The sequence below is a fragment of the Nanorana parkeri genome, unplaced genomic scaffold (genome assembly GCF_000935625.1).
Source record: "Nanorana parkeri isolate BGI_ZX_2015 unplaced genomic scaffold, ASM93562v1 scaffold144, whole genome shotgun sequence".
Lineage (NCBI taxonomy): Eukaryota > Metazoa > Chordata > Amphibia > Anura > Dicroglossidae > Nanorana > Nanorana parkeri.
Genome location: NW_017306412.1, coordinates 574,360 through 600,594, shown reverse-complemented (window position 1 = coordinate 600,594; position 26,235 = coordinate 574,360). Strand labels below are relative to the sequence as shown.

General features: G+C 41.0%; 1 protein-coding gene across 1 annotated transcript in view; it reads left to right on the top strand.

The window, feature by feature from the left end:
• The window catches only part of SCFD1 (sec1 family domain containing 1), a 107,591-nt gene extending 87,403 nt beyond the window's left edge, over positions 1-20,188 (top strand). Inside the window, exons 17-25 of the mRNA XM_018554151.1 lie at positions 565-644; positions 769-831; positions 3,560-3,635; positions 5,285-5,338; positions 7,733-7,785; positions 11,372-11,405; positions 15,512-15,577; positions 16,787-16,855; positions 19,840-20,188. Coding sequence (XP_018409653.1) covers positions 565-644; positions 769-831; positions 3,560-3,635; positions 5,285-5,338; positions 7,733-7,785; positions 11,372-11,405; positions 15,512-15,577; positions 16,787-16,855; positions 19,840-19,863 — 519 coding nt within the window. The 3' untranslated portion in view covers positions 19,864-20,188. The remainder of the gene's footprint in view (positions 1-564; positions 645-768; positions 832-3,559; positions 3,636-5,284; positions 5,339-7,732; positions 7,786-11,371; positions 11,406-15,511; positions 15,578-16,786; positions 16,856-19,839) is intronic.
• Positions 20,189-26,235: the final 6,047 nt, after the last annotated feature.

Here is a 26,235-nt window from a genome sequence, read left to right as displayed (position 1 = left end):
CGATTCACTTGTTCATGGTTATACTGCTTATTTCATCAATTGAATGACGTTTTTATACCTCCATCTGCTCATCGTTATCCTAGAATACCTTTTCTAGATGGTACAAAATGTGTGTCATCTTGCATGTCCTGTCAGCACTGTGCTTTTTTAATTCTTTCTTTGAAAACCTATTAAAATACTTTGATATAAAATTATTTAAAGATTTAGTTTATGACTTCATGCAAAGCTGTTTCAGAATCCCAGTATTTTTGTGTGTCTGGTTTGAGACAGCTTGGACCATATGGCCATTTCCTAAATTCCCCATTTGCCATTAATGATTCTCTGGTAATGGTTAATTTAACATTCATTTATGTTTTGCAGGCAATGAGTACCAAGATTTTTAGCCTTTTATTAATAAGTGATGCACATAGTAGTACAAATATCAGCATCTAATAATGTGAGTTAAATTGTACGTGTATGGACTGTATATGTATGGATTTTAGTTGTTGCAGAGGGTTTGGGGAGGTAAACATTTGTGTGTTATGTACATTTATTTTATGTCATGTCTTATCATTTCTGTGTCAGACTGACGTGGATCAGTATAAGAAGGCACTTGAGGATGCAGGATGCAACCTGGCACCTTTAAATTACATTAAACAGTGGAAGTAAGTTGTACCATTTATTTTTTATGCATTTTGTAGTTACCACTAAGAGCTTGTAGACCAAAGTAATGCAGTTTATATTATTACAGTAATGTGATTTTTAAAGGTCTTTTTTTTTTTTTAATAGAGCATTTGCAAAAATGGCATCAGCACCGGCTAGTTATGGGCTTTCTGCAACTAAATCCAAAGGGTAAGAAATTAACTTGTGTTGTTTTTGTGAGTACTTTACTAGTAGAAGCTTATTAAATAGCTGTATCAGTTATAAAAAAAACATATGATTATATGTCCCAGGCTTTTAAAATTTGTTATAAAGTTTTGTAGGTGTTAATGGGTATTAAAAAAGAACAGGCAATATACACATTCAGTGGCAAGTTTCTTTAAACACCATATGTGAATATGTTGATTATTATATATGTTCAGGTTGCAACAACAGGATTATCAGAATTTGATCCCCATTTTTTTCTTTCTTTTTTTTGCAAGTGCAGACATTCATAAATGCAATACATTCAGGGATTGTGTCTATAACACACTGACAGTTCTTAAAAGAAAATGTTAATATTACATATGTAATTGCTACCAAATTTCTCAAATAGGAATATTACGAAAATGACTTTCTATTTTAGACTGCAGCCAGCTGATTTTCTAAAACGGCCCAAAATTAAATGTTACTTTTAACCATGGCAGTGATTTGTGTACAGAATGAACTCAGAGGTGCATTATCTGCCAATAGGAAAGACTGCCTTTTCCCAAAGTTTTTTTATTTATCACAAAGCTAGATCTGAGTATGTTATTATAGCAGTTAGATCCTCCCAGTTTCTGGAGGTAGTAAGTGGTTTGAAGGCAAGTGTCAGATAACTGCATCATATAAAACTCTGTAATTAGTTTAGAGAGGTTTGTTTTCCCTAAAGCAATAGAATTCTCTTGGGGATGATCAAATCTAAGCAACGCTTTTCCTATGTGGGTTCATTAACACAGCCACAGAGGGCAATACATGTGTGTGTATAGGTGCCTGAAAGTCACAAGTTATCCATACAGCCTGTAAAAAATCAATGATAAGCTGATCCCGCACATCTGGCCTTGCATCCAGGGACAGATGCAGGACCCTGGACGCAGTCTGTCTATGTTCTGGACTGCGTATCCATCTTTGTACGGATGTAATGGTCGGATGTGTGGGGAGATCCGTACAGCCAATGCATCTGTCAGCCTGTTGTTTAATTTTTACAGGCTGCTGGCCAGAGCTGCACATAACACTCCTGGGCACATACATACATACTAGCACGCACGTTTGGCCCTATATGGCCATGTGAATGAGCCCTTATAATTAGCCGTATGCTTCAAGCAGGAGTCATCAGAAGCTTCCAAAAAGTAATTCATTGCACTAGGTGTCCCAGATCTCTGCTATGGGACTGGCAGCATCCTTGCTTTCCGGGGACTGGCGGCATCTATTTTGATTTGCCACTGTAGTTCCACTAAGGACTCTGTAAAACTGACAACATAAATACCGAAGTAAAGAAAATAGTATAAACACAAAGAAAGGCTTACTGGAGCGCTACTTCATAATCTCCCATATAAGGAAAACTGTAAATATCTTCACACAGCCTGAGATTGCCATACTATGTCTATAGTTATATTTCACATCAGATGGATATAAAGGGAAAATTAAAAAAAAGCAAAAATGTAAAGCCATCTTCTAGCATTTGATCTGATACAGTCAATATAGAATGAAATTATTTTTTTTCTATCAAATCCCATTTGTGTTCATAATTAAGTTAAAAACACATTAACACAAATAATACATTTTAATTGTAGCCATATTTAAATGTTTTTCATTCTACCCAGTTCTGACAATTATTTTTGGTAAATTAGCTAGGTGCTGGATGAAACATACAAAGTATGATGGAATGTATTTAAAAATAAATGAGTATTATTTGTGCAAATCCTTCCCATTCTCCTGCCACATTGCTGTCAGTGACCATAGTACCAAAAACCACCTGTTGTAACTCTCCACTTAGTAGACTGATTGAATCAGTCTAATGGCTCTCCTATGAATGCTCTTCTGACGCACTAAATGCTAAAAGCTAAAAGCCAATATGCACTTCACTAGTCGGCTTTTAGCTTAAAGGAGCTACAGCTCGCGGTATACTGAGACGCCGCAGCTCAAGCAGATCCCGACAATTATGTCTGGATCCGCCCATCTGCGTGAGTGACAGCTGGCTCTGCCTATCTAGAGGCAGAGCCAGCTGTACCTTCCCCCGTCCGATCCGCTAGTCAGCGCTGGCGGATCGGAGCGGGGATGGGGGAATCCAGCCCCTCCCCTGTCACGGCAGAGAGCTGCGACAGGATCGAGAGGTGAGCAAACGCCGGTATGTGTTCGCTCACCTCCCGATCTACTGAGCCGACCTGTGACAGTCTCATTGTCACAGGTCGGCTAGAACTATGAGGTGAGTGAAAAGCACTCACCTCATAGTTCTCCTTTAAAGCGTAAAACCCCTTTTAAGAAGTCATTCTTCTGTAAGTTATTCTACATACAGTATTGTCCTCTCCTCAAGCACAAGTCACCTGTATGTGACCTGTTGCTCTCACATGTTAGGTTGCAGCCCTCCTAGTAGTATTGTGACTTTCATATTCCATCCCTATTAGGACAAAGTGTTTCTGTGCCATTCCGTGGGAAGCTGGAAAAGCTGCCAAGGTTGGCATTGCACATTTCTCTTCCACCACAGAGGATCTCTTGTCCCACTGTGCCCCCTCTCCCTCTACTGTCAGACAGATTACATAGACACATCTACAGCCGAAGCCTTCAAAGCTACACACTGTTTATTCAGGTACAATGATGGTCTTCTCTGCAGCCTGTGCAGTGTGGAGGATCTGGCACAGAGGATGCATCTCTTTATACCCTGCCTTCTTTTTTCTACTTCCAGGCTGCTCTCCAGAGTCATGAATACGGGGTCACAGTTTGTTATGGAGGGGGTGAAAAACTTGGTTTTAAAGCAGCAGGTAAACGTTCTATGGAGCAGGCTTTATTTTGACAAGTGTAAACTAGAATCTCCCCCACCGCCGTTGAGAATGTCATTAAGCTGCATGTGCTGAGTGACTGCAGATAGGGTCAGCCGTGAGTTTAGCCCTGTCTTCGGCATGTCATTATACTGTGGTGCACCACATATACACAGATGTGTGGCCGTCCAGTCCTGCACAGAGCACACAGCCTGCATTCAGTTTAAGGTAATCACGTTGATACTAGTGTTGCAATTCCACTGTTGAATGCTGTAGGGCTGAAACTCTTTGTGTTCCCATCCATCACATCTGCATATGGGTTAATACAGCTGCCTTCCTATCCTGCCCAGTTCCCCCATCCTGTTTGTTTTGGCCGCTCAAAACAAGAAGCTTTGTGAAAGTGTTTGGACATTTGATACACACACTGGGTACAGAACTTTCTGTCACATTTCCCGCTGTGCCCTTAGTAAATGTGTCTGCTCTTCCCAGAATGTCAGCTGCAAGATGTGAATATCTATAGCTAGTAATGTGTGTGTCTATGGAAATTTAAATTAGTACACCATATTGTTCTGTTTTACGCCAAACATAATACTAGAGACATCAGTCACCTATATAAGATAAAGCAGCTTTGAAGGGCCATGGGACAAGTCTGTACTCCCAACATTTCTCTACTACAAGCCAGAGGTCTGAGACCCTTAACATCAAGTACAGGCAGCTTCTGGCTTCCCAGCTGTGATAAAGTTGTAATGCGGGCATGGATGTTCGAACATAATAATTATGATCACACTCTACTAAATCTACATAGCACTTCACAGCAGTTAATTGGCTAAATACTGCTTGCATGTCTGTGTCTCACTTTTATACTTGTCTAATGGCACAAACTAATCCAGTGAATATAGAGTGTTCTACAATTTAAGCCATAAATAGCCATATATAGGTTAAGTAACATCATCTTCAAATAAACCTATGATTCGCCCATGCAGGGAAAAGCAAACAGGTTCACTTAAATTCCTCATTATACGTACTTTATTTCGCTTTTGCTCCATTTGCTATTTCTAAATTATATACAGAAGCAAGGTTTTTTAACATAACAATTTTATCATTTTATTATTTTTATGTTAGGGTATAATTGCAGCAAACATTTTTTTGTTCAGTTTTTGGATAGAATCAGAAGGACCACAGTCAGGTATTTACTTCTCTGTTTGTCCCTATTGGGGAGATCCTCTGAACTTCCTGTCCCAGAGACACAACAGGAAAGAGAGCGACAATCCCTCCAAAGTGAGGGGAGATCCCTTTTTAACAGTTGTCATCCAAGAAATGTCCACATTGCATGGTTTTCCCTGCTCCGGTGGCCAAATGTTTGGATTCATCCTCACTTTCTCAGTGACAATGATCTCCAGGACAAATAGTGGGGTTAGATCTCCCCCAGCTAGGACACAGATGGCAATTAAGACCTGACAGTAATTCCAACCTTTCCACACTCCATCCAAAACTAGAAAAAAATGTTTTACCTTAAGTTATTCTTTAGGCTGATTTCATTCACATATATATTATAGATTCCCCTTGTGCATTTCGGTAACATCAGTTTGTGACAAATCTCACAGTACATTAGATGTGCTCCAGTCCATACCTGTCGGTCTTTGTCTTTATAGAATCTACCAGTCACCCGAGTCCTTGATTGCCTAATGGAGGTGAAATCCAACCCGGTGAGTAACTTACTTACGATATTGGTCATGTAGTACCTCGGCCTTTCCCGTATATAATCTACAGTTACAGAAATAGATGTAACATTTAAATAAAAAAAATAAGGCAAGATCAAAGCTTTCTGGAAAGCAGGTTATAATTTGCTTTGTAAAACCTGAGATTTTTTTATGATATGCATAACCTCAAAGTGGGCATATAACATTTGCAGCTGTTTTGCCAGCCCCAGGCCTATTCTATGACGTCTCGATTCCAAGCATCATAAATATATTAAAGTGTTTAAGGATCGCTCTGTTCCTACCAGTTGTTTTTATTTTTCTTCTTGTATATTTGTGTTTTGTTATTGGTGGTTTTACTTTATTTGCTTCCAGCTGCAAGTTTAAAAAAAAAGGAATTAGAAAAAAATTTGTTTTTGGAAAGGACTCTGGCCCCAACCGGACGCCCTCCTTAAAGCTGGTTCCTTTGCCAGGAGCTCGTAAACTGATGGCTCTGGGGGCCATGTGTTTGTATACAAAAGCTTGATCTCCATGTACTTGTCTAGTCCACATCCAGGGGCAGCTTGAGCTGAATTCAGTGTTTCGATCAATTTCCACACATACATAAACTTAATGCTATTTAATTTTACATTTACAGTTTGGAATTAGTTCTTTATAAAGCACACACCTTGGTAAAAGCTTTTGAAGGCCATCCTGTAAAAAATATGTACAGTATGCTAGGGATGTGAACTATGAAAATAATATTTTAGTTGCTTCCTGTCTGGCTGAAGTTTTCTATTGTGCCTTGTTCATCACTCTGCCGGTATTCATTTTCCATGTGTGTCAGCAGAGCAACCCAAAACAGGTTAAGGTGATCAAAATTCTGATTTTAAATAACAGTAGAAACTAAAGCTTTTGGCTAAAATGTTGCAACTTAAACTAATTAAACATCTGTTGGGTACAAAATTCCAGCACTAAATTTCAGGTGTCAGTATGGTAAAGAATTTAGGGATATTCTGTGTTCAGTATTGTTTGAAAATCAGCTGCCATGCATTTTACTTCATATTTTGGACATGTGTGCTATCCTGGTCCCCCACACGCTGCTTTTAGAGTTCACTGGACATGAGCAGTGGCCCTGCTATGTGTACATGTGCTTAAAAGACAGTGCACGGCACTGCAGACAGGGCTTGGGTGGTCTTTATAAAGGCAAAAGTGTAATTGTATAGTACTGTTATAGTGGCACACAGCAACTAGAAGACTGTCATCCATAATGAAGTGCTATTTTTAAAGTGAACTTGTGTTAAAAGGTTCACTTCAATGTGGTGACCTGCATATATAGTCACCCTACTTTTACTCCCTGCAGTACCATTCGCCTGCCTGGAGTGAAGAGAAATATCAGATAATTCTAGGTATGGGGAGCATGTGACTCTTTAGCCTTCCCTCCATGGCACTGTGTTGGATGCTTGGTCAGCTAATCTGAGAGAGCTACATGCTGTCCATCCCCAGATATGCTGGGTTTCTCGCTTCACTCCCAGGGGCACACAGGTTCACACATGTGAACCTCACCTTAAATAGTACACAGAACTATCATTAACAAATGGCGTATTGATGGTTTTCAGTCTGTGAACCTAAAATTAGTATTTCAGGGGAGGTACTCTGGAGGCTGTCAACAGAAAGAATCAGTTAGTTAGATGACTAGACACACAAATATAGATCTAATAAGAACACATGCTGTTGTCTACATTCATTGTATATTATAATCACCCCATTGCTAATGTGTCCAGAGAGAGAACACGGGTTCTCTTTTTACAACTTAAGGTTCCAGTGTTCCAGTTAAGGTACCAGTGTGAAAGCAAGTTGGGCTGATATTATTTTAATAAGCCTGTTAGCCACCTTATAAATTAGGCAAACAGGCTTACAGTTTGTGGGGAGCCAATGTTTTCATATGTGGAACACAGTTACTAAAAAAACATTTACATTTTATCTGCTGTATTTATTTTATATATATATATATATATATAATGCTGATGTAATATGCAGCACTTTACACAGTCCCCGTCACTTAAAGGAGCTTACAGTCTAATGCCCCTGTCACTTAAAGGAGCTCGCAGTCTAATTCCCTGTCACTTAAAGGAGCTCACGATTTAATGCCCCTGTCACTTAAAGGAGCTCACAATCAAAGGTCCTGATCATTTCAGTCCAGAAAAGGGCCAATAACCATATTTTTCTGGATAGTTAGAGGAAACACAAGGAGAGCATAGAAACTGTACTAACAACTTAGCTGTCGCACTGCCCAGTATAGGTTGAATACAGATTTGAACATGGCACAAAATGTGGTGTAATAGCAGCAAAATTACAATATACTGTATATGTATGTATACATTTTGTAATTTACTCATGCTGATGACCTTTTTCATCCTACAGGAAACTGATGACTACAGATACTTTGATCCCAAGATGTTACGTGGAAATGACAGGTGACACCTGAATACCTGAATATGTTTGTAGAATAGAACAATATTTGGACACTCAGTACAGGAGCCCATGCAGGAAAGATGGCAGCTACTCTGACAAAATCAGGCAGTGGGGTCCTGAACAGGCAGTTTACTCCCAAGTCTTGATATTGACTGGGCATTGTTAAGAAGCTGAGGCATAGAAATAAATATCTGCTTCCTGTCCTTGTAATGCATGCAAACGTATGTCTGAAATGTTTTAAATATTATGAAAAACGGTATAATAGGCTTATGTAATATAATGTTTAAACATTGTTAGTTGTAGAACATGTAAGTATTTAGTGAGATCAGCGGCGTCACAAGGGGGGTGCGGCCCGCACCCGGGTGACACCATTGGAGGGGTGACACCAAAATGATTTACAGTCATTTTGGTGTCACCCCCCTCTGAAAAGTCGGCCGCTCGGTCATGGACCGAAAGCCTGACAGTATCAGGAGAGAGGAGGGGACCCGGCGGCATACCTTATCCCGCCGGGTGACTGTCCCCTCCTCTCTCTGCCGGCGTCCATCACCAAGATGGCCGCCGGCAGGAATCAGAATACTGCCGCGCGTGCGTGATGACGTCACGCGCATACGCAGTGACGTCTCGGCGGGGTGACACTCGGTTACCGCTCGGGTGTCACCCAGCCTCGGGACGCCCCTGAGTGAGATCTCCCCTCTTTGTCAGCTTGGAGCAGCACCAAACAGCACCGATAACTGTACAAATACTAAATGCAATTTCTAAAACAGGGAAATCCTAAAGTGTCTCACATTAAAATACAGTTCATCTAAATGAACAAGTGGCTAATAACTAGTGTCAAATGCGGTTAAGAGAAGTGCTTTTGTAGGAAACATGTTGGCACCAAAGCTTTTTCTAAAGAATGTCCTGCTGGACTAGGTAAAAAGAAAAAAAATGAAACTTTCACTGAATGCTTAAGTCTAGACTCTTAAAGTTTTGATCAGTCGTATACTGTGGACAAATTGGTTGGTATCCTTACAGTTCATTGAAACAATGCATTTAAAACAATGCAATTAAAAGTACTTTTCTCATGTATACCGGCTCGCCTTTGGTATGTCATAGAGTAAGGCAAAGAAAATGTGAAAAGAGATAACTCATTGCCTATTGTACAAAGGTATTCTGAAATGGTCTGGACAGATTTGTTGGTACCCCTCGAAAAGATTATAAATAATTTGGATCATAGTAATATTTCGGACTAACTTTGTAATTAGTATTACAAGTGTCTACAATCTTGTGATCCTGTCAGTTAGCCTATTTAAGTGGATAAAAGTAGCCAATCTGATGTTTGTTATCATTGTGTGCACCACACTACAGTTGTAGTGTATTATAAGGACGCCTTGGGTTCATGGGAGTGTAGCCAACCTTCTTGGACAGGGCCGCAAGAGGAAAATTGACCACAGATCGAACAGAAGGATAGTGTGAATGGTAGACAAAGAACCAAGGAAAGTTTTCAAAGAGATACTGAACTCCGAGGTCCAGGTACATCAGTGTCTGATAAAACCATCTGTCACTTTTTGGGTAACAGTGGGCTCAATGAAAGAAAACTCAGGAGGACTCCACTGTTGAAAGAAAAACATTTAAAAAACCGACTCTTAAGTGCATATTGACAAGTCACAATGCGTCTGGGAGAATTGTTCTTTGGACCGATGAGACATAACTGGAGCATATTGGCAAGTCACATCAGCTCTATGATCACAGATGAAAACAAATTAAGCTTTCAGAGAAAAGAACACCATACCTACTGTGAAACATGGAGCAGGCTTGGGTATGCTTTGGGGCTGCTTTGTTGCATCTGGCATAGGGTGAAATCTCAAGACTATCAAGGAATTCTAAGGCGAAATTTACTGCCCAGTGTCAGAAAGCACTGCCTCAGTCACAGATCTTGTGTCCTCCAACAGGACAATGATCCAAAACACACAACTAAAAACATTCGTAAATGTTGAAGTTGAATTGTCGAAAAAGTTGAGTACTCAACATTGGACTATTCTGAAGTGGCCTTCTATGAGCCCTGATCTAAATCCTAACAAACATCTATGGAAAGAGCTGAAGCATCCAGTCTGGGGAAGGCAGCCTTCAAACCTGAGACAACTAAAGCAGTTTACTCCATAAGTTTAGACCAAACTACCTGTTGGCAGATACAGTAGTCTCATTGAGATCTACAGAAATCATTTGCTTGCAGTGACTGAATCTAAAGGTTGTGCAATAAAATATTGGGTCACGGGTTCCATCTTTTCTGTCCATGAGATTTTCATTTGCTTTATTGTTTAAAATATTCTAACAAAGTCTGAATTTTTGTTAAATATGGAAAAAATCTGGGGGGTATTTTTTTCCTGGAAGGATACCATCATATCTGTCAACGGCTGTATTATTTAAAAAAAAAACTGTTAAAATAGAAATTTCAGAGCTGCCCTCTGCTAAAATGTTTTAAAGACTCTTTAACTCTAAGACATTAGGAAATATTTTGCAGCTTTCTAGTCCTTAGACATGGTGACTACATTTTTTTCCTATCAGCAAGGAGCTGATCTCCCGTCCTCCTCCTCCTGACGCCCTCGGAGCCGGTCACGGGATCGAAGATGGGGCAGCGAATCCCGGGAATCAACCCGGCTATGGACCCGCTGATCGCCTATATGTGAAACACCCGGTAACGGGTGTGTGCAATGGTCGGGTCTTTTCTGCCCGTGCGTGACCGCTAGGGGGCGCGCGCGAGCAGAAAAAAATTGCCGTCCGGAGACGGCAACCCGCAGATGTAGCGGTGCCGTCCGTCCGTTTTTTTACTACGGGCGGACGGCAAGAGGTTAAACCCAGTGACCCTACCAGTAACACAATTCCTGCCCTAAGGTGACAGCACTCACTAACTCTGCTGTATTTATGGAGAGACAGCATTATCATTCTAAGACAGAAGGTGTGTTAGGACTAAAGAACACCTCCCCTTTCAATAACACAGAAGGGAGGGGTTTTGTAGTCCACAAAAAAACTGGAAACGATGCTGATAACAGTACCGTTAAGGCAGAGAGCAACTAGCTTACTAGATTCCTGGCAGGATCAACAGGTAACATTTGTATGCAATAAATTGCTTTCACCCGTATATTTAACAGACTAAAAATTAGCTAATAAAAGATGTTCATTGTTAGGCTGTAAATGCTTTTTCAGCTTCACCACTTGGTAAGTAACTGTCCAGGAGGAACTCAGGAGCCAGGTCATGAGTCCCATCACTTTATTAGGTACCAGTTATGCTAGGATCAGGCTGACAGTGATGCTTCAGGCAATGAAACCAGGATCAGGATAACTGTGCCCCACCAGACAGTGAAGCTAGGATCACTGACACACCAGACTTTAAAACCAAGATCATGATGACAGTGCCTCACTTGGCAGTGAAGCCCGGGATCAGGATGACAGGCCTAGAGCCTGAATGTTTAAATCAAACCAGCAATGGCAGCTCCCAGAGTTCTGTCCTCTCCGATTCCTGTCTAGCTTTACTATCTCCAAGCTCATTAGCATGGACCTGAAGTATGCTCTTCATTGGATTAACATGTACCTTTTGTTTTGTAATAATAGTTCTGTACCAAGGAACAAGAACCCCTTTCAAGAGGTAAGCCAAGTAACACCTCAATCACAATATAAATATCCTAATTGACTGACAACCACATATAATTCCAAGAGAGTTTTGCACATGCCGTACCTAAAGTTCTTGGCAGATTTGAACATCATGGGAAGTAATGCTTTCTATTTTTGTGTAATTTTTCTTTGTAATTATGGTTCTTAGCTCTTCTTACACTCAGACTCTATAAAAATCAGGCCTGTGTCAAGTTCCTGCCAGAATCTAACAGTAACTGTAACTAATTTGTATCAATTTCATAGAATATCCACACATCACTGAATTCAACAGTATCCGGATAAAAATAAATGTTATTTGGTTTATGTATAATGAAGAACCTCATTCTAAAATGTTCTATCATTTCTAATGACACAATTGTTTAGGTGCCTGAATGTGTCATGTTAATTCTCTCATTTTCTGATTTTGTGAGGACTGCTGATATAATAGCTAGCTGTTGATTGTGAACTTGTCAACTATTTTAAACTTTTAAATGAACTCCTGCCTCAGCCTACACCCCACGAGGTACTCGATGCTCTTTCTGTGCACCCCTCTAATCCTTAGTTTTGCAAAGGGTTCGAGGTTCCCTGACTTTAGCGCTTGGCCCTGCCCAGCAGCCATCTTCTGTCCTATGGGAGGATCTTATTGGCAAAGGTGGAGTGTACAGAAGAGGCTAACAAAAGTAATAGTGATGGGTTCCTTTTTTACTTTAAGATAAATGGAAGCCTTGTATCTGTGCATGCCTCTCTTCACCGTACATTGTCATGAATGAAATACACTCACTGGCCACTTTATTAGGTACACCTTGCTAGTACTGGGCTGGACCCCTTTTGTCTTCAGTACTGCTTTAATTCTTCGTGGCATTGATTCAACAAGGTGATGGAAACATTCCTTAGACAGTTTGGTCCATACTGACATGATAGCATCACACAGTTGCTGCAGATTTGTGGGCTGCACATCCATGATACGAAGCTCCACCAGCCTAAACTGTTAATACAAGGCAGGATGGATCCATGCTTTCATGTTGTTTACATCAAATTCTGACCCGACCATCCGAATGTCACAACAGAAATCGAGACTCATCAGAACAGGCAACGTTTTTACAATCTTCTATTTTACAATTTTGGTGAGCTCTTGCAAACTGTAGCCTCAGTGTCCTGTTCTTAGCTGACAGAAGTGGCACTCTGTGTGGTCTAGCTCATCTGCTTCAAGGTTCAATGTGTTGTGTGTTCAGAGATGTTCTTCTGCATACCTCGGATGTAACAAGTGGTTATTTGAGTTAATGTTACCTTTCTATCAGCTTGAACCAGTCTGGCCATTCTCCTCTGACCTCTGGCATCAACAAGGTATTCTTGACCAGAGAGCTGCCGCTCATTGGATATTTTCTCTTTTTCAGACCATTCTCTTTAAACCCTAGAGATGGTTGTGTATGAAAATCCCAGTAGATCAGCAGTTGCTGAAATACTCAAACCAGCCCCTCTGACACCAACAACCATGCCATGTTCAAAGTCACTTAAATCACCTTTCTTCCCCATTCTGATGCTCAGTTTGAACTTCAGCAGACCATCTTGACCATGTCTACATGCCTAAATGTATTGAGGTACTGCCATGTGATTGGCTGATTAGATATTTGTGTTAACGAGCAGTTAAAGAGGTGTACCTAATAAAGCGGCCAGTGAGTGTATACATCACATCTGTCTGCTAGTTAATAGGAGTAGAAATTGAACAATTCTGAGGAAGTGACTGCACACAGTTCCTATTTTAATTTTTATTTTGGTCTTCCATATGACTATTGAAGCCATGGGTTGTTATTTTTCTGAAGATGCACAGGGGCTTTGTAGTCAGATAAAATGTAAATGTACTTTATGTAACCCTGGACAATTTGAAAGTGAGCTTTTGATGAAAAAAGAAAATGTATAAACAGATTATAGTGTCTACTATCATTAGACTTCATGCACATCTCAATTTTTCCTGTAAAAGTCTAGCTTGGCCTTGCAGCCTTCTACCTCACATTTTTCCTTGCCTGTACCTGGGACATGATTAATTTAATGTGAATCTTTGGTTAATTCTATGAACATTCAAGTATTTACATAATATTATTCAGTACATAAGCTTTAAAAGAAGCCCTCAAATGCGTCTGTAGTTGCAACCACTGTGTAGCAATTCATCCTCACATGAGGTTCAAGTGAGAAGCATTAAAGGAATTCAAGTGGTTCTCTCAGCAGCTCAGCTCACCCTGCTATGTTATTGTCTAAAAGGCTGTCGTTAAATAAGACATCATTATTATAAATGAGGGATTGTTACAAAGCTTTTATACTATAAGGGCTTGTTCACACCAGTTAGGATGACTGGTGTTTTTCCGTACTGGAACACCACGTCACTACAAGAACACACAGAGGTTTTTTTTCTATGTGCCCATTTACACCACAAGGTTGGTGCGAAGTCTGGTGCACTAGATGGCTCCTGGAGGCTACTGCAGCGCAGGACATCATGCTGTTGGACAGAGACCTTTGAATGGAGTGTATACTTTGTATACTGCAAATAAAGTAAAACAAGCAACTTAAACAGTGTCTTGTGTGCGTAAGAACACAACTGATGTCACTCAGCAGACACCAGCCACTTGCTCAAGTGCAGCATTTTAGCATTTATCTGGTGTGAACACAGCCTAAAGCTTAAACAAATACATTTTTGTACAGATTTGCTGATGTGCTAGCATGTGAGGAAAGATATTGAGCTGTCATCAATATAAAAGACTCATAATGGCCTTATGCAACTCGTATTCTAATCCATAGTAATCATTCTTTAGTTATGTAACATCACTACAGAGAAAGTAATGTGGAAGTAATCTGAATTATTTGTGGACTACAGAAACTATGTTTGTTATATACACTTAAAGGAGAACTATAAGGTGAGTGAAAATCACTCATCCTCATAGTTCGAGCCAATGTGTGACAATGAAACTGTCACACTTCGGCTCAATAGTCAGTCACGGCTCCCCGCAGGGATTCCCCCTGTCCCCGCTCTGATCTTCCAGCACTGACTGGAGGAATGGACGGGGAGGGGGCGGGTATAGCTGGCTCTGCCTCTTGATGTAGCTCGCGATATACTGAGCTTAGGGTCACGGGAGAAAAAGCACTTACCCCATAGTTCTCTTTTAAATTGGATTACAGGGTTAAAAAAAAAAACGTGCTTTTACAAGATTTCAGGAAGGGACTTTCAATTTCAGATGCTGGACATATCTTGCATTCCCAATAGGAAACAATGGGTACCTATACTGTTATCTCCAAATAGGAAGACTTTGGCATCCAGATACTGTCTGTTGCTTTTTTTCCATGTTCACAGTGCAGTTATTGGCCAAATGTGTCCGATAATCTTCCACACAATATGGCACTGAAATGACCAAAAATGTACAGCTGTACAACTGAGTATACAAAGGATCCTTCTGCACCCCTGGCATAGGCATAGTAAAAGTAAATCTGTCTGCACACACACAATCTGAGTACAATGTCCATGCAGAGACATCCCTTAGATTTACCAAAACAGTTTAATACAAGGGGCTACCTAAGCAATCCATTTACTTTCCAGACAGGCCCTGGTGCTACAGTGTTGGTAGTAGTCTTAAAGGAGAACTATGGGGTTAGGGCTTTTCCCCATAGTTCTCCTAAGGGTAACGGGAGGACACAAACTAGCGTCCTCCCGTCACCCTAAGACACCGCAGCTGAAACAGATCCCGACAATTATGTCTGGATCCGCCCAGCTGCGTGAGTGACAGCTGGCTCTGCCTATCTAGAGGCAGAGCCAGCTGTGCCCGTCCGTTCCGCCAGTCAGCGCTGGAGGATCGGAGGCGGGAATCCAGTCCCTCCCCTGTAACGGCTCTCTGCCGTGACAGGATCGAGAAGTGAGCGAACGCCGGTATGTGTTCGCTCACTTCCCGATCTACTGAGCCGACCTGTGACAGTCTCATTGTCACAGGTCGGCTAGAACTATGAGGATGAGTGAAAAGCACTCGCCTCATAGTTCTCCTTTAAAGGAGCCTGCACATCCAGATGTGTGCTCAGGAAAGATTGTGGATCATTCTAATCTTGTTTTTTTTTCACTTACAGGCCATTGTGTTTGTTGTCGGAGGAGGAAACTATATTGAATATCAGAATTTAGTAGACTATATAAAGGTTGGTGTATATCATGACTTGCTTGCCTCTTTAGTGTATATGTCAGATGGTATAGTTCTCTTCATTTAGGGTATTCTGTTTGTTATTGCAACACATTATTTTATTTAATCCTCGTATAGAGGCTCTCACATCATCATCTACTTTCTGTCATCAATGAATAAAAGGGCTAACTTTGATGGTGTGAAAACCTATGTACATGCTCATTCCATCAATTATGTATTGCTTTAGAAAATTATGTAATTTCTTTATCTTTATTTACACTGCCACATGCCATCTAAATACTAAAACCTGACCTGAAACAGGTATGCTACCCTATTAACTGGTGGACTTAAGGAAGAGGTAATTGGGTGACATTACAAGAACAACAGTGCTTATGTAGTCATCAGCAGTGTGGTGGTGTTCTCCAGAAGTCTAAAAGACAGGCAAGGGCCAGCATGGAGTCTGCTGATTGTCAGATCAGTTGCAGATTGAAGCATCAGATTACACTTACCTTAATCTGGCAAAACACTGATTGTTTGATTGCCCCTATCCATGAATGGGCGAATCTTCCCTGCTGAGCTATTGCATTCTCGCAGCTAGCGGCTAAGGCTAAATGAGGATACCGTTTAACACTTTGTCACTTATGTGTACTATTTTCTTAATTCATCTCTCTTACTTTTCCGTCCATTCCCCAAACTTCTTCCTGTTTTCTGTCCCTTTCTTTTGCTACCACCAACACGTTTTGTGGTTATTCCATCTATCTTCCTTACCTGCATTCTTTCTATTCTTCCCTGAATTTCACTGTCCTGCTACTTTCCTTTCCTGCTGTCTCTCATCTACCTCCTCCTCCTCATCAGGCGGATAATTTTCACTGACTGACATGCAAAAAAATAATCTACTCTATAAAAATAAAGTTTTATGGCAGACAACCAGCTCTGGTTTTGCTTTGCTTTTGGATCCTGTTACTGGTTGCTAAGGCCTGTTGTTCCATTTGCTTACACTGTCAAAGATGTTATTTATGTGGCCCTTGCCAGTTCCTCTGAGCCATTCCTGGGACCATTTCTTTATCCTTATGGTCTGCTACTTGTACATTACTATTAACTCTTTTAGGGATACCAGTAATGGTAGGATGCTAAGAAGCATTAGTAATATAAAGTTTAATTTGGCAACATATAAAATGTAGAGCATTTATTTAACTTAACCTGTGTTTTGTTTTGTTTGTTTTTTTAGACCAAACAAGGAAAGCACGTTCTTTATGGCTGTACAGAACTTTTTAATGCATCGCAATTTGTTAAACAGGTAATGGGTGCCTTTTCTGCACACAGATGTGAAAGCCACTTAAATGGCTGGTTCAAACCTAGGGTCCAGATTTGGCCCATCAATCTCCGTAGATTTGAATTTGTTTCTGGCAATCAATAAAAATTGTATTCCAGCACAGAATAACTCCTTCCTACTACCACCATGCCTCAGCTTTTTGCTAGTGTCCTAGAAGAATGGAGTATTTTCTTGAGCTCTACTTGGAAAAGTCTAACCTAATTTTTACTAGCATAGTTGGAGCTGGTCTCTTTAAAAGCAGCTATTTGGTGTGGCCATGCACAGCCTGGCTTTTGGGGTGCCATGTCTGGATCCTGCTGTACAAGACTTTTTGAGGGGCTAGCTTGGAAGTGACCTTTAGGCACTTGGTTTCATTACATGAACCTTCCAAAGGGCATATGTTTACAGAGCCCTGCTGCCACCACAGTAGTGGTTAATGGGATGGTTGAAGTCCAGGTTTTGAGAGACGGGATATTTTTGAACTGGTGATTAAGACCATGTTAAGCTATGAACTCTACATTTTCGCAAGATCTATCATCACATGTGGAAGACATATTAACTTGGTGAGAGTCTCCGAGCATCCACCCTAGGCAATAACCTGTGGGACAAATCCTTATTCCTTCAACTGAGTTTGGACAGGTCAGGTCTCTGCTCTTGCTGTTTTGTTTCAGAGACCACTAGCCCCTTATTCATTGATTAAGACCTTTGTTCAGGGTGTCTCCCATATAACTCCCTCTGTATGTTGCCCAATGACCCTATGAGATCTGAATTTAGTTCTCTTAACGCTTCAAAAGCTGCCATTTAACCCTTTAGAGACGTTCCTCTATTTACACTCCATTCACAAGGTAGTGTTTCTTGAAGCCATCACTTTTGCATGGCATCTGCCTGAACTGGCTTTATACTGCAAAGAACCTTTTCTGGTCTTTCAAAGGGACCAGGGGGTTTTGAGGCCCAGGACATCATCCCTAGAGTAGTTTCTGCCTCTCACCTAAACTGGGACAGTATTTTACCTGCCCTGTGTCTGGCTCCAGTTCACCAAATGGAAATTTTCCTAAACTGTCTGTATGTGGTTTGGGCTGTGAGAGCCTATCTCTCAGCCACTGTTTTTTACAGACAGTGTGATTTAGTTTTTGCCGTCCAGAATGGTCCCGGTAAGGTTGCACTGGCCTCCCACCACCATCTTTGGGTGGCACAGACAGACTATTAAGCTTAAGATCCAAAGGGTCAGGTTTCACCCTTTCCTCTGTAGGCACACTGTACTAGAGCTGTGGGTGTTTCTTGGACTTTTCTTCATTTAACTACAGATTTGCAAGGTTGCCCCCTAGTTTTCTGTTCACACATTCTCTAATTTCTAACCAGTAGATGTTTAGGCCTCTTCTGTTGCCAGCCTCAGACATAAGGTCCTTATGGCAGCTGTTTGTCTGTAGGCAGTCCCCTGTTTTGTTGTTTTTTTTATGGGTTTGTTAGCATTTGATGCGTTTCCCACCTCTCAGTTGGACTGCTTTTGTATGTCCTGAAGTTGAATAACTTCCTGTTTCCCTCAGTGGATGAGAAAGAAAAATAAAATTTTTGTACTCAACTTTAAAATTATTTTTGTGTTTCTGATCATGCTCTTGATAATGCTTGCTAAAAGCTAAGTTGTCTTGGTGGTGCTACGGGGTCATCCTGGTCTGGCCTACAGTTTTTATGTTTGCCAGATTCCAATCCTCCAGTAGGCGGCAGTATAACCTGACGATCAATGACTTCATCAATAGACTTCAAAAAAAGATTTTTATGGTGAGTGCAAAAATCCTATTATAATATGGCTAATGGTAACCAATGTGCAAAAAATTACAACTGAAAACTGCTTTGCCCTATACATATTACCTTAGACAAAAGCCTCAAGGCATATACACATTACCTCTGACACTGTTCTCCTTTAAGATATGAAATAAAGAATATAACGGGAACTATGGGGTCAGTGTTTTTCCCCATAGTTCTCCTTAGGGTAACGGGAGTACACAAACTAGCGTCCTCCCGTTACCCTAAGCTCAGTATACCGCGAGCTACAGCTGAGCCGACAGTCTCATTGTCACAGGTCGGCTAGAACTATGAGGTGAGTGGAAATCACTCATCTCATAGTTCTCCTTTAACATATTTCTATTTCTCTTTGGTGCACTGGAAAATAACTTCTCAAACTTGATGTATTCATCTGTGATTGCTGCAGGTTGATTTTGGCATACATTAAGCTGCAGGTAAAACCAGACATGTAGAAATCTGAAAATAACAAATGGTAAAGTAATTATGAAAAATGTTTCGTAATTTTTTAAAAGGTAAAAGTAGTGTCAGCGATTCTAAATTTTTGTGGAGATCCACTGTACTTCAAGAAATTACATAGACATATGTAAACATTTACTATTTTACCTGCACTAGAAAAATAGATGTTTAATCCTGATTGACTGAATTCATTTTTAAACATCATTTCCATCATGCTTGGGTCCCTAAAATGTTAGTTTTCAATTTGAATGTGCTTTTAGATTGATGTGGGAAGAGATGCCGTGCTTCAAAACTCTGCCTTATTGTGACTGCCCAATTCAACATCCCCAAGCCTGCCTATAACATGACACCGCTTACATACCTGCAGGAAAATGTAGTTTTTTGGTTGCCAGGTATATCTGTGATGTAGCGTTACCATTATCACCCTCCCCATATCTACCACAACAGCCTGAAAAAGTACTTTCAGATAAAACGGTATTATTTTAAAATCAAATGCCAGTAGGGATTTACTTTCCTATGGCATGTTTTTAGGGGAGACTCCTATGGTTGATCCAAATTATTGACTCACTAGTTAGTGAATAGAGCATAAGGATGACCCCCCAGGAGCTTGCACAAAAACATGTCAGCCCCCATTGACAGATTCTCTGTAATGAAGGTGGTTATATCTGTGTAATTTTATATATTTATTTGTTTGTTTCCTGTTTCCCTTCTAGTTGTCTCAGCTTGGGCAGAAGTAACAGATGACATGGCCCCTGATCATGTTCCGCTTGTCTCCAGGGTGTGATTTGACCATACACGGACTATAAGACCCAGCCTATACTTGCACCGTTCCATGAATACTTCTACTGGCAGAGCCTTGCACTAATGCCTGCAAGTCTGACAGAAAAGTAACTCATTTCTGCTGAGTCAGAGATAAAACTGTGTTGGCTCCACTAACTCCTTGATGAAAACTCCCATATTTAACTTTGCTGGAGGATCGCCAGCCCCAGTAACATTGGCATTACCATTCTCTATGTACAAAGAGGTTATTTCCAAATAAAAACAAGATATTGTTTAATTTTATTAAGCACATCGTGTGTGTTCAGAGTTCTACTTTCTGAAATTGGTTACAGTAAACAGTGGATTATAGTACTGGAATACACTGCAAGGTAAGAGTCAATACCGAGTATATGGGCAGATACTCCTACTCGCCCTAATGCCCTGATACCTTCCCCGATACCAGAACTTCTGGTCAGAGGGAGATTTCCGCTGACCGGCAGTACCACGAGGGAACATGGAGCTGGTTTCCCAGCCAATCAGGAAGCCGGGCGCCGGGTAATGACCCACCTCCCGGCTTCCTGATTGGCCAGGAAGCGGACCCCATGCTGATTGGCTGGGAAGCTGGCTTCACTGGCCAATCAGCATCGAGCTGGCCAAACAGCATGGAGCTGGCTTCCCGGGCAATCAAAAAGCCGAGAGGTGTATAATGACAAGCGCGCCCGGCTTCCTGATTGCCCGGGAAGCCGGCTCTATGCTAGCGGAAGTATCAGTATCAGCAGGTACCGAAAGATAAATATCGGTAGTCGATACAAAAAAAATTGTATCGGTGCATCCCTAGGTAAAGTGAATAAGATTAATTATCTTCTTACAATGGCACCTGGAAGTGGGGGGGATATATTAGGCAGCATGTGAACATTTTGTCCCTGCAGCTGATGTGTTGGAAGCAGAAAAAATGGGCAAGCATAAGGATTTGAAATTCTTTGACAGGACCAAATTGTGAAGAAACTCCAAAACTTCAGTGTTTGTGAGATGTTCCCTATCTGCAGTGGTCAGAACTTACCAAAAGTGGTCAAAGGAAGGAAAACCAGTGAACCGGCAACAGGGTCATAGACAGTCAAAGCTCATTGATGCACATGGGGAGCAAAGGCTGGCCCGTGTAGTCTGATCCACTAGAAGAGCTACTGTAGCTCAGATTGCTGAAAACGTTAGTGCTGGTTCTGAAAAAAATCAAATTCTACCAATGCATCCCTCTATGTATGATGAATAGTAATAACATAGACATGTGAGGTGTAAAATGCTGTGATTATGAAATACTTACACTTGCAGAGCATTCACTTCCTGCTTTAAAAGGTCAAAACGACTTCAGTTTACCAAAGCAATGCACACTGGGATTGCCTTGTCATCAGCAGAGCATTGCTGGGAAATCTCATTTGTAATCTCACGAGATCTCAAGGAAAGGCATTTTCCTCCCCTGAGATGATGCGCATGGTCACATGTCCTAGTCACATGTCTAGTCACATATGCCATAAATCAGGAAGTAGAGGGAGATCTAGTAATCTGCCCTTCGTTAACATGGCCACTGTCAGAAGACTGGGGAATAAAAGAGAAATAAGTTATGCAAAGAATACAAAGCCGGCAACTATCTAGAAGTATGTGTTTGTAGATTGTCGTTACTAAACATTTCTAAAGGTGTGTTTGTTGTTATTTTAAACATAGGGGTAAAAGTCTGCTTTAAAGTGTGTTATAAAAGTTTTTGTCATTTTTTTCCCCCCATTTTTGCTGACTGTCTCCAAATGGAGTCATTCCTCCTGACTTCATTTCACAAAGATAGAACAGGAAGGGAAAGGAAATCTCTCCAAACAGAAGGAACATACCCTTTCAGACAGTTTGTTTTTAGCTCCATTCCCACCTATGCTATGCATTAACATGCAATAATTGCCCCTGGCACCCCAAATACACTGTACAGTAGCTGCCAACTCATAACATATGGCAGCACATCACAATGCACATAACGTGCATTAGCAAAAAAAGCTGCATGTCAGTTAATTGGTCTTTTAAGGGTCTGTAAGGACCCCATTTAGATAAATATGCTGCCACAATGCATGGTAACACACAACAGAAGTGTAAATGGGTCCCCACCCTCTACTGCTATTCTGCCATGGCAACATTCAACTTTTTAATTTTCTGTCCCAATGATAGTGGCCTTGCAGCTTTCTGGTAGGGACAAAAACCTATTAAGCAGGAATTGTGTTAGTAGAGTGTTGGATCCGATCCTTGAAGTGAGGTAAACGTTGCAAGTTAAAAACAAAAAGACTTCCCGTAGTATCAAGTAGAACCTACATTAATTTTATTGATAAAAGCCAGGCAGGGGTTTTAACATTTCCACAAAACAAAAAAAGTTTAGGCTTTAAATACACCTAGGGGTCTATTCATAAAGCAGTGAACCTGACCTTCACCAAACATTCTGCAGGGGAATCTTCCCGCTGCATGTGTTTTTAAATCCTTGGTTCTCAACTGGTGGGTCGTGATCCCATGTTCAGTGGGTCACCGCATGCCTTCCACTTGTCAAGGCGAGAGGCTTCACAGCCTCCCCCAGCACAGCATTGCCAGGTCTTGCGCCAAGCAGCCATTTATATGCTGCTCGGCGCCGAGTGTTAGCTTCAGGTTGGGGTGGGCTGGAGCTGTGGCCGCGAGGGAGCTCCATCCATGCATGCATTGCTTACAGCTCCCTCGCATGTCCCGTAGAAGTGCCTGGACTGGAGTGACATCACGTTCTGGCTCCTGGCACCTCTACCAGGGCGCAAGGGAGTTGTACAAGCAATGCACATATGGATGGAGCTCCGTCACAGCACAGCAACCCACACTGGACCCTAGGCTGAGGATCCACTCCAGTTCTCGTAAGGTAGGGAGACTGGGTGGATCTTACAAAAAAAAAATTTTGGAGTGTATATGTGTGAGATTGTGTGTGTCTTTCAGTGTTTTTCAGGGCCCGTTCACACTAATACAATGTGTTAATCAAACAATCCAATGCGATTAACGCACTGTACCATACAATTGCACCTACTACACGTTCTGGTGAGGGAGGTGCTTTGCCATTCATTTGAATGGCACCTCAAATGCACCGTCTTCCCAGAGTTCAATTGCCCACACCGGAATGCAGGTACCGCAATGCTGTGCGTTCCATTTCAGTGAGACTTTGGTCGCAACTCAATGACCAAGGACAAATGTGGGTCCTCATGTTACACCGGTTGAGAACCACTGTTTTTAAATGATAGTACTTGATTCACCACCTGTGAATGTTTGGTAGTAGCCGTTGTAGTCCGCGCTTTATGGATATTTCCCCCTTGTGAACCCAATAAGTGGCAGCTGCAGCGAGAAACCAGCAAGATCAAAAATCTAGTGGTCAGTGAATCAAACCATAAAAAGACACCGCGCTATCTCCCCCTTCGAAAACCTATTAAGGTATTCAATAAAAGATCCCTTTCATCAAGTGAAGTGATTTTATGCTATGTGCATTTTATTTTCGCTTTTTGGGAGCTGTACTTTGAGTGGCATACTTCTGCGGGAGTAGTTCCATACTCGCCCTGTAGGGGTTAAGCTGTGAGATCGAGATTGTTTTAAGGAGAAGAGAGGAGCCAGTATTTGAGCGATAATGGATACATGGCTATGGAATTATCAGCGTTGAATATCGCATCATGTGCAAATAGTAGTACTGGTGGTGAGAAGATATTCCCAGTCCATATAAGCAGAAGACGTATTCCTTTCTGTGATATCTCATCAGTTGGATCTGGTGTTTATGAGCACTAGATTGCATGAAGGTGGAGCACGGAGAAGCATCGTTTGAATAATGTTTTCTTATGAACTTTATTTTGATTCAGTTTTTTCACTTATTGATTATATGATTTTTGGTTGATTTGTATATTTCACCATTTGCTATCAAAGTTTATGCACACCACTGACAGGAAGTCTTTTGGGGTTAATATAGGATATTTTGCAATTTATGTTTCTATATCACACTATTTGTTACACACTTAAATAGGGACAATTGTTTCCTATTGTGTTCACTTGATGAAAGGGATATTTTATTGAATACCTTTCTAAGTTTTGTGTTTATATGTTTGGTAATATTCACCTTCTTTGCTTCATAAGTAGACCCATTAAAGTAACAGCAGCAGTAGGTTTGCTGCAAATATGCATCTGATCCTCCGATTAAATGCATAAATACTGTTATAATTTCCAGTGGACATCAGTTCTTTGAAAATCATAATTTGTCTACATAGTGAACATAAATCTTGGTGTGAAAGGGGGTGGAACTTTCTAAATCAAGTGGATCATGAAGAAGTGGTTGAAAATTGATGAATGATCACAATCGCCTCTTCATAAATAACCCCCTAGAACGTTAAATGCCAGGCTTAAAAGTGTGCGTTGTGTGTAAATGGCCTCATCCTCGCAATGTGGCTCTTCATTTTTTACTTACAATAACATAAATCACCAGCTATTGCAGGAGAATGTGAAGCTATTTCATTATGTACAGCTGAAGTTTATTAGGCCTTGGAAAGGGAATATAGCTGCCAATTTCAGGTATTGTGTATAACTGCTCCCGACATCTGTTTCCCCACATATTAACAATTACTCCATTTCGTACTTGTTCTACCTCTTCCCAAATGCTGAGTTTGCTGTATTCAGTAATGTATTCCATGAAGAACCATGTCTGCTGATAGAGGGTATACCACTCACAAACCCTAAATATGCATCATAATATAACCACAAGGAAATACCAAAAGATCACAATTCATTTCACCTGTGCATTTAATAAAAATCATTTCATATACTGTAGTTTGAAGTAAAGTCGACTTATGTACCCCATGTTGGCTTGATATACACCAATTTTATTTTTTGAACAGTAGAAAGAGAAAAGACCAGCAGGCAGACTGTACAGAATTGCACATTATTGTAAGGCTGGCCATACACCTATCAATCTTTTTTTGTTCAACCCGTGGGCTGAATGAAAAAAAATTGACCAATTCCTCCAACACAAACCATCTGTCGATCGAGGAATACCGCTGTTCACATTGTAATCCTGACAGGTGTCGCCGGCACCTGTCAGAATACCCGATTAGAGCGAGCAGCTCATTGGCTGCCGGCTCTGATCGATCAGCTGATTGCGGAATGCCGGCTGAAAGGGAGAAGACAGTCCCACATACTGTGTGAATTTCTGCCGGTACACTAATTTGCACTGCAACCAATCAGCTTCTCTGTTTCATTTTCAAATCTTACCTGAGCAAACTGTAAAGAGATGCTGATTGGTTGCCATGGGCAACTGTTCTAGATTCCGTCTGCTCCAGTTTTGATAAATTCCCCCCATGGTGTTTGTTTGCAGAAGAGTAGAAGGCAAAGCAATTAACTCATCAGTGTAGTGTTCTCAGTCCAACCAGCAGGATGGGTGTGGGTTGGCGACCAAGCCTGCCAGGATATAAATATGGGAGCTGACATTGTTGACCTTTTTTTTATTGATCTGGCCTGCAGGCCATGGTTTCCTTCACTACTACATTAATGAGATATTTCTAACAAGCATTTGTACACCTGGTTTTGGGATCCCTGAAGTTAATTTGCTTATTTTAGTCAGTCACCCGCTAAGTAGTGAACAAAGAGTTAAGGATGACAACTCTGAAGGCTGCACCTTCAGAAAGTCACCAATACCAACTCCTATATGTCTATCTTAGCCGAGTCCCTTTACTGTAGTGGAGAAAAGTGAGGCCACTAACCTGGATGTGCTATGGGGCAGGGTGGCCCTTGAACACAAGACAGGATGGAAAAAATTATAGATTTTCTGAACGTCAACTGTGTTTTAGCTGCTTGGCTTGAGTTCAGCTTTTTATGGGTGGACTTAAATGATTTGTCTTTTTCATCTTAATGTACAAAATGGTTTACAGATAGTCGTGTTTGGCTTCTGGACAGCACCATAAAATAGATCTATGCTTGTAAAATAAATAGTCTGTAAAACCCCTTTGCAGATGACTAGTCAAGAGAACGATCCTAATATGAAGAAACGGTACAGATAAATTGTGGACCGACATCTGCCCGCCACTTTCCACCCATGGAATGACGGGCAGAATACACAAATATATTCCTGTTATATATTAGCTAAAATTTCGTAATCAAGCACATGAAGTTCAAACCTGCACTAGATTGTTTTCCCTTTTACAGTAGTATAGAAGCAAGTAAAGCATTATGGTGAACACCCAAACATGCGGGAAATAATCATTATTATTTTTAAGGTCTTTAACCCCTACCAACTGAAAGCAGGATTGTTGCTGTATTCCCTTAAAGGTACTCTGCCATTAGAGAAG